The sequence below is a fragment of the Ipomoea triloba genome, chromosome 4 (genome assembly GCF_003576645.1).
Source record: "Ipomoea triloba cultivar NCNSP0323 chromosome 4, ASM357664v1".
NCBI classification, from domain to species: domain Eukaryota; kingdom Viridiplantae; phylum Streptophyta; class Magnoliopsida; order Solanales; family Convolvulaceae; genus Ipomoea; species Ipomoea triloba.
Window position 1 is genome coordinate 32,368,920 of NC_044919.1, and position 8,541 is coordinate 32,377,460.

The window sequence follows — 8,541 nt, forward strand, 5'->3', positions numbered from 1 at the left end:
ATATATATATATATATATATATATATATATATATATATATATAAAAGAGCCCCATAAATTCAGGGGTTATTTCTCTCAAATCAACACATACACTAGTAAAAAATTATGGAGACCATCTTATGGATCATTGTCCGTAAGAACCTATATTAGAAAGTGTAATAATAATTATGAATAAAATATTTATTACTAGGAGAAGTGCAATACTTTTGAAGAAAAATGTAATACTTTACATTTTAATTTAAAAGTATTACATTTCTCTAAAAAATATTACACTCCCCCTTATAAATAACAAATACTTTATTGTTGATTAATATTATAATTTTCAATATAAATATTACAACTTTATAATGACCCAATCTGTTTCACAAATAAAGATCCATGAGATGAGAGGCACTCAAAAAAATTAACGAAAATTTAATTTAAAAATTTGATTATTGAAAATTCTAATCACTTTCTTTCCATTAGTGGTAAGAAAATTAGGTCTCTTCCGGATCACTAAAAAAAGTAATCATATATTCATATTACCGACCATATCATTTGTTAAAGTAGTTGCAAAAAGAACGTTTTTTTTAGCAGTGGCAGTTGTGTTCCATTCATGATGTTTAATTGAAATGTGTAATAATTACCAGTTGAAGCTTTTTCATGGGAGAAAGCACGCGGATCTTGGCAATGCCCTCCGCCGAATTGTTCGCACAGGGTCGCATACCACGCGGGGATCGCTTGGAGTATGTCGTGACGACATGATCGAGCACGCTTTCCTCGACGGAATCGAAGAAAAGAACATGCGGGGCCTCGCACGAGTCGTACGTCGGCAGCCGCCGCGGCCGGGCGTTTAACATGTAAGGGGGCCTGGCTCCCCTCCGACACTCGGAAAACGTTTCCAGGGGCTTCTGGAGAACGCTAGGCGGGATGATTTGCTCGTAGATTTGTACGGAGTATCCCCAGGAAACAGAGAAACTCCAGTTGTTTTTCTTTAAGTAGCAGACGCTTTGTTGTAGCAGACGTGGCTGGTCAACCTCGGCGGCCTTCATGAGATGTTTTAGGGCTTCTTGTCGGTTCTTGGATGGGAAGATAGGCGCCACTGCGTCTAGGTTGTGCAGGGAGAGAGCTGGAGAATGTGGGTGGGATGATAGCAGCCCAGAAATGTCCTTGGTTAGATCAATCTGTCAAAATCAAATTATTCATAGTTGAACGACTCAAGCCAAGATAACTAAAAGTCTGCTGTCTCTAGGATTGTTGATTTGTTAACCAAAACATTAGAGCAGATACCAATTTTAGTCCCACGACTATTTCCATTTATTTAATTTGTACCAATTTTGGTCGCACGACTATTATTTTAGTGCCAAAATTCAGGTCACCCATCTATTTAAAATGTGCGAAAATTTAAAATGGTTAATGATATTTTCGTCATTTTCAACTTAATATCCCAATTTGAACATGAATAAATGAATTTAAGTTCTAAGATTGATCAAAATTCGTGGTTTTTCTTCTCATTTTACTTTAATTTGAATAGGAGAATTGTGAATTGTGATCGATCTTAGAGCTTAAATATCTTTATTTATGTTCAAATTGGAATATTGAGTTGAAAAGGATAAAAATACCCTTAACAATTTTAGATTTTTGCATGTTTTAAACGAATAATGAGTGACCGATGCGATGAATTTTGACACTAAAATAATAGTTTTGGGACCAAAATTGATACTAAAACAATAGTCGTGGGACCAAAATTGATATAAATTAAACATGTGGACCAAAATTATCATTTTACTAATAGGTTGTGAAACCAAAATTAGTATTTGCTCCAAAACATTATAAACTCGAGTTCTATTATTTTGGTAAGTGGTTGAAATTCCTAACTACTTAGGTTGTCATGGTAACCTTTTCCTTGCATGTAAGTATATATATTACTTACTTGATGAAAACCCTTTTCATGAGTGAGGGAGACGCCCAGATCAGCAATACACGACTGCAAAATATGATCGCTCTCGATCAAAAACGGATAACGTTTGATACAAGCGTCCATATTCTCCGCCAGGGCCTTGGCCAGAGGATAGCTCAAGGCGTAGCCGCCTCCACGAAACGCCAATTCAAACGAGGTATCATAGTTTGTCACAACGCATTCCGAGTTCATCCCAACATAAAACATCTTCCTATGATCATACCTCGACAGAACACCCACCAAGTTTTCCACGAACAAAACGGTGTCGTCCTCCGCCATCACGTACCACCTCGCCCCGCCCCCGTTTTCCGCGCGGAATGTCTCCTGGATCACGCGCACTGTCCGAATCGTAGACGGCGCGCCCCGCCGGTTGTAGGGCAGATGGTACTTGGAATTGTCGTCGGAGATTCTGAACGGCGGCGAGGTGGGCGGCCAGGGGAGGTGCCGGAGGGGAGGGGTGTCCAGGAAGAGGTATCCGCGGGTGGTGTTTGGTTTCCACCATGATTCTATGTACCATCTTTTGTTCCCCCACGTGTTTGAGGAACCTGCGATTCCGAATACTAGGTGGGTGATGTTTGTCGGAGATGTTTCTAGAAGATGATTTTCTGGCGGCCTTTTTTGGAAGATTTTGTATGATTGGCAACAAGGGTGGGTGCTCAAGAAACTGTAGAATAAGAACACGATCAGGGTTGAAATTACTACTGATTTCAGCACTGAAGCAATACTATGTTTTGGTGACAACATATTTAATTTATTATTCAAGAATTGTTTGTTGGTTTGATGGGAATTAAGGAGGATGATGATGTGAACAAAGATGTTCCCAATTTATACTTCTAGTTTATTAGTTTATAATGAAGAACTGTAACTAACTTGTGAGAACTTGTTGATTCATGTGACAGCCTATATATGGAGCATCTTGTGATTTTGCTGGCCTGGAGTGTTTATTATGCTGCTGAAAATAGTTTTAACTGTTAACATACATTCTACTCTTCTGGTATAAATGGTGGTTCATGTGCTTCCTAGCTTCATTATTTGTGTGAGGAGGGTTTTTTTTCATCATCTTTTGGGTGCAAAAAAAGATTTTTTTTTTATTTAACAAATTTCAGTTTTAGTCATCTAGTAGCAATTGTTATACCATGGAGCATGGTTCATATTTCATTATGGACCGTGATACAAAAATTATGTATTTCAGTTAACACATTTAATCGTTTCTGTACATGTAAACAAATAACTTGATAATTGCTTACACATGATATGATAACTACATGTAGCAGGTACAAAATGTGTCAACTATATATAATCTGAAAATTATTACAATGCAATGTAAACCCTAGTTCATGGTATAATTTGTCATCCACATTTAGCCATACTTTTTAAATTTTGTCTATAACAACAATGACTTCCATTTAAATTGTTTGCCATAATTAACCTTCCGTTTAATTTTGTCATTCAATCTTTTGCCTCAATATTTAGGATAGTGAGTTTTATGATTATTAAAGAATTTGAATCCAATAATAGGATATATAGCAAAAGTAGGTAAATAAACACGATAATAATAAATATCAAATTCGATAATAAGGTACAAAATTGCTAACCAAACATTTAAAAAAAAAAAATTAGGAATGCCCATTACAAAAATACCCTTCAGCCAATAAAAGGGCCTTTGGGGCCAATACATCTTACCTATAAAATGCTAACAGTTCTGTAGAAAGGAAGATAGAGAAACAACTAATAGAAATTCTTTCAGCCAAAACTACTGGTGAAATAATTTATTGGTGGCATACATTTACAAAGCTATGTATATAATTTAAAGGAAAAAAGAGAGGGTCCATAAAAACTGAGAGAGGTAGCAGATGATTTCTTCCTATTTTTTACACTGAATCCAAATAATTCACTCCCTGCTGTAGTTACAATCAAAGTACTGTCTTGATCAGTTTGTTTGGGGTATCCTTGCATGAACCCTTTCATCAAACACTGCAGAAAAATGTTCATCAGATAGACATTCATTAACACAAGTAATCTGTTGGACAGAGGCCTGAAAGGCCAAATCCAGCGCCAATAGGCTAGGGGCTGGGATTGTTGGGCGGAGGCCCCTGAAGGGGCCAAGTCCAGCACCCTACCTTTCCAAAATGTGGCGCTGACTGTTATGCAAATATAAGGAAATAAAGTTACGCCTTTGCTGGTAACAACAATTACCTTCATCAGCGTTGGTAGATACAGGAATGATTGGAGATGAGTTTCCAGTGGAAGCTTTGGGTGATGAAGTTGTGTTGCTGGTGGAGGTTCTAACTCTGGAAAGCGAGGGGTTTGTACTGGCGAAAGATGATGATGATGGATTGGAATCAGAAGAGGGTTCTTGAGGCCGGAGAAATGAAGAGACAACCTCCTTCACTTTCTCCACCACTCCCCTTTCTCCCGGAGCTCTTCTGGGGCTCATGGCCTCAGAGATCACCTTCGAGAGTGCTTTTTCGTCTTCCCCGGGCTCAAGCTTGTTCATGAAGTACTCCTTCACTGATACCCCTTTATCCCATTTTGTTGGGGTGATTATCCCTTGCTGCTGTAGCTCATATTTTCTTCCCTCTGCATACTGCCCAAATAACGCCAAGCCATGATCAGAATTCTCCCCGGTTCTCTGTTCTCTCGATGACTGCACCCTCGTGTTCCTAATAGTCAGACCTAAAAACTTAGAATCAATGGGCTGAGTTGCACCTGAGATTTCTGCCACATTGGAGCTATCAGACCTTTCTTTTCCATTCTCGATTTCGAATTCTTGCCCATGTTTTATGCATTGGGGTGAAGCATTCCTCTCAGAAAACAACAGATCTGCTCGGGGGTGTTGTCGTGCAGTTTCTTTATAGGAATCAGGTGCCAGTTCTGATTCATACACTGATCACCCAACAGAAACACATATAAGCTAAGTTTGCAAAATCTAGCTAGTCAATGTTGAGCATATAATATATAAACATAAATGTGCAATCCAACTATCAGCTTAGACTTTTAGTTAATGCTTCAATTGTAAAGACATTAGCTTAAAGAACCATTTGGTACCTACTTGGAGCTCCAAGATATTCTGGATCTTCATCTTCATCGTCCTCATCCTCGTCCTCTAAGGTCACACCCCATGTCGGTGTGCTCACTTCGCCATGACCCTGATTATCATGCTTCTTCCTGCTGTTGCTACTAAGACTATGCCGCAGCTTCCTTGCCCTTTCTTTCACTTTTGTAAGAACAGATTTCTTGCTACTTTGCTGGTTGGGGAAAGCTTCTTCTAGATCATAACACTTTGGGGACGCAAATGGACTCGACACCCTTTCATCACCTAAAGTTAACATGTCAGAAAAACACATACATAGAACGACAACATAATCAACACCTAAGACTTGGAAAGGAAAACAAACAAACCAACCTTGTAAATGTCGATCAAAAGCTGGAGAGTTGGGATTCGATTTTCGATCCAGTTGAGCCATTGATCTGCATATAATTTTTGAAATTCTTGAAGTTTCTTCTTGTCTGTGAAATTAGTACAAGGTTTTAAGAGCAAAGCATCATGTGCTAATGCATGTTTGTAGGGTGTCTGTGGGAGGGGAACAAGGTGTCATTTGATCCAAGAATTGACCTCTGCGTACACCCTTTCAACATATGGCAACAAATTAAAGTACCAACAATTGACCTGGTCTGCAAACCAAGTCTGCTCGGCTGCACCAATGAACACATTGTAAGATTTGAAGAAAAAATAATCAAAAATTTCTTTAATTGCTATAATGTTCAACATATTTCATATAACCTAAACAGATCAAATAATACTAATTTGCAATCAATATGACAAATGTGCAACCAGCTTCATCTATAAAATGTCATGGTTGAAAAAACCGCTAGGCGCTCCTCGGGCGTCCGAGGAGTGCCTAGGGCTGTAATTTTTCATTTTTAAAAAATTGTTCAATTTTTTTTTAATTTTTTAAGATTAATAATTATAACTATTTAATACTTTAATTAATACTAAAATATTAAATATTAACCTTAAAAACTAGAGTTTGAAAATTTTAGGGTTATTTCGTATGTCGTTTTGAGTGAAATAACTCATTAAAAAAAAGCGAACAATAGCTAATCGGCCGATTAGACGACCTAGTCGGTACCTAGGAGGCCTAGGCAGTTAGCGCCTAAGCGGCCTAGACATGCTTAGACGGCCGCCTAACTGGTTGACCACCTAGATCACCAATTGGTGATACGCTAGGCAGCCGGTTGACGCCTAGCGCCTAGACGCCAATTAATCGGTGTCTAGGCGAGATTTTTGCAACACTAAAATTGTTCAAGATTCACTCTGAAAATAAAGAACAAACGAATAAAGAAGAAATGACAGAAAAACAGATCAGCTAGCTATGCACAGAAACAAAATATAGGAATTCATATTCACAGTTAGGAAGGTTCTTAAGTCAGGATACTAAGAGTTGCAACTGTCTCCGCATAGAACTGCATCATATCCAGCTACAACCAGGATGCTTTTTCATCCCTCTATCACACGAGTCCTTGCGCACTAATTCCGCGTCATTCCAATTCCCTCCTGTTGCTAGTACATTCCCTAGCAGAACATAAGTTGCAACATCATTGGGGCAAAGTTCAACGAGCTTTCGAGCACAGCGTAGGGTAATTTCCTTGTTGTCATGGACTCGACAGGCACTCAGTAAAGCTTTGAGCACTGAGGGGTCTGGTTCCATTGGCATTTGCTTAATAAAGCCCTCTGCTTCATGTAGAAGACCAGCCCGGCAGTAGAGATCGACAATGCAAGCGTAATGTTCTACCTTAGGCGGAGGCAAAGAATCTTCAGTGATCATCATATCGAAGAACTCGAGTCCCTCATAAATTAATCCAGCATGTCTACAAGCGGAAATCACAACAAGGAATGTGGTTGAGTCGGGTCTAATACCGCTACTCTTCATTTGTTCAAACAATGTAATGACTTCCCTGCCAGAGCCATGATAAGCATAGCATGTGAGGAGTGAATTCCACGAGATTAAATCCCGTCTCCCCATTGCTGAGAAAATTCTCTCTGCATCTTCGAGCTTTCCACATCGGGAATACATGGAAAGAAGCCCATTTTGAACATGAACACGTGAGTCACACCCCGTTTTTAAAGATAAACAATGGGTCTGCTGCCCCTCTTCAAGACCTGAAACAACCCCAACTGCTTTCAAAATGCTCGTAAATGTGAAACAGTCGCCAGCAAAACCTGCCTGCCTCATTTTACCAAAGTTTATCAAAGCTTTATCCACAGCTCCCAAATTAGAAAACCCAGAAATAGCAACGTTCCATGTGAGTTGGTTCTACACAGTAATGTTAGAGTAGAGATTATAGAAATCTTCTAAACTACAACCAAATGCTGAATATATAGATGCCAGTGTGGCTGCTAAGTGAAGGGCCAATTCTAAGCCTTCTCGAATCACCAGACTGTGTATTTGCTTGCAGTGAACCAAGTCATGTGGGCAACAAAACGAGCTGAGTAAACTAGTATAAGTTTTGCAGTTTGGTTTAATCCCTATGAACAACATGCTTTTCACCAAAATCATAGCATCAAACTTGCATTGATTCCAAGCATATCCAGTAACCATTGAAGTCCAAGTAGTAACATTCTTATGAGGCATTTCATCAAACACTCTCCTCGAAGCCTCGATATTCAAACATCTCGAATAAATATCAATCAAACCAGTCCCTACCGCAACCTGAGAATTGAACCCAGCTTTCACAGATAGAGCATGCAACTGAGCCCCAAGTTCAAATGCTTCAAGCTGCATATACCCTACCAGAACAGTTGAAACACTAAACGGTGTCGGATCAACACCCTCCCTCAACATATTCACAAACACTCCCAGGGCAATTTCAGAGCAGCTGGCATCCACATAACCAGAAATCAACGCATTCCAAGTGACAGCATTCTTTTCAGGCATTTCATCAAACAGCTTCTGAGCTAACGAAACGGTCCCAAATTTCCCATACATATCAACGAGAGAAGTGTTGACATGCACGTTTGAGCCAAAACCCAGCCTGATAATCTGGGAATGGATCTGAAAGCCGGCTGATAAAGACGCGGTTTTCGCGCATGTGGATACAACTTTGTTTAGTAGGAAGGTGTTTATGAAAAACCCATGTTTCTGTAGTCGAGGTAAAACGTCTAAATCAATAATATCTCCTTCTTGACCATTGACAGTGAAGCTTTGGCTTTTGCAGCTACAGGAAGCAAGATAATTTTCTGGGTACTGAGAAAGGTAGTTATGGGTCGTTATAGCGCGGTATAAGCAGTGGTTGACTGATTTAGTCAAGTTGCTTAGGGTGTATGGGAAGCGAATTGCAGGTGATCGCAGCTTCATTTCTTTACTGTTCCATGATCCGTACGCCCAGTATTTTTATTTACTGAAAAACTGCTGTCGCTATTCAAAAATCGTTAAAAGCTAAACTTTGTTTCTTCGGCGTTTGACCGGAGTTATTTTTATACTATTAATGGATATATTAGGACTTGATGCGAATTAATTCGAAGGAAATCGGATCCGAGCAACAAATGGGCTTCGAAGCTGAGCTTAGGCCGAGCCCAGCCTCAGCCAACCTAGGCATGG

The 8,541-nt window shown here is 39.4% G+C and overlaps 3 protein-coding genes across 3 annotated transcripts in view; all 3 read right to left on the reverse strand.

Moving 5' to 3' along the window:
* The window catches only part of LOC116016172, a 3,967-nt gene extending 1,749 nt beyond the window's left edge, over positions 1 to 2,218 (reverse strand). Inside the window, exons 1-2 of the mRNA XM_031256335.1 lie at positions 1,913 to 2,218; positions 627 to 1,163 (exon numbers count right to left, since the gene is read on the reverse strand). Of these exons, the coding sequence (XP_031112195.1) occupies positions 627 to 1,163; positions 1,913 to 2,218 (843 nt within the window). The remainder of the gene's footprint in view (positions 1 to 626; positions 1,164 to 1,912) is intronic.
* A 1,361-nt stretch (positions 2,219 to 3,579) lies between these two features.
* Positions 3,580 to 5,642, reverse strand: LOC116017541. The gene is made up of 4 exons (XM_031258153.1): positions 5,346 to 5,642; positions 4,992 to 5,258; positions 4,136 to 4,825; positions 3,580 to 3,913 (listed from the first exon to the last, which is right to left on the reverse strand). The coding sequence occupies exons 1-4, from the start codon at positions 5,404 to 5,406 to the stop codon at positions 3,870 to 3,872; spliced, it is 1,062 nt and encodes a 353-aa protein (XP_031114013.1). The 5' UTR covers positions 5,407 to 5,642; the 3' UTR covers positions 3,580 to 3,869.
* A 769-nt stretch (positions 5,643 to 6,411) lies between these two features.
* On the reverse strand, positions 6,412 to 8,298 carry LOC116016173 (putative pentatricopeptide repeat-containing protein At1g56570). The gene is made up of 2 exons (XM_031256336.1): positions 7,378 to 8,298; positions 6,412 to 7,257 (listed from the first exon to the last, which is right to left on the reverse strand). Exons 1-2 carry the CDS (start codon positions 8,296 to 8,298, stop codon positions 6,412 to 6,414), a joined length of 1,767 nt encoding a protein of 588 aa, XP_031112196.1.
* Between the last annotated feature and the right edge of the window lie 243 nt (positions 8,299 to 8,541).

Bases quoted from the DNA above. Each gene is read 5' to 3' on its own strand.
- LOC116017541 (XM_031258153.1), bottom strand. From the start codon at position 5,406: ATGGCTCAACTGGATCGAAAATCGAATCCCAACTCTCCAGCTTTTGAT. The intron at 5,259-5,345 runs GTTGGTTTGTTT...TGTTAACTTTAG, and splicing joins TTTTGATCGACATTTACAAG to GTGATGAAAGGGTGTCGAGT. The intron at 4,826-4,991 runs GTAGGTACCAAA...TTGGGTGATCAG, and splicing joins AGAATATCTTGGAGCTCCAA to TGTATGAATCAGAACTGGCA.
- LOC116016173 (XM_031256336.1), bottom strand. From the start codon at position 8,298: ATGAAGCTGCGATCACCTGCAATTCGCTTCCCATACACCCTAAGCAAC. The intron at 7,258-7,377 runs GTGATTCGAGAA...ATTACTGTGTAG, and splicing joins GCAAGCAAATACACAGTCTG to AACCAACTCACATGGAACGT.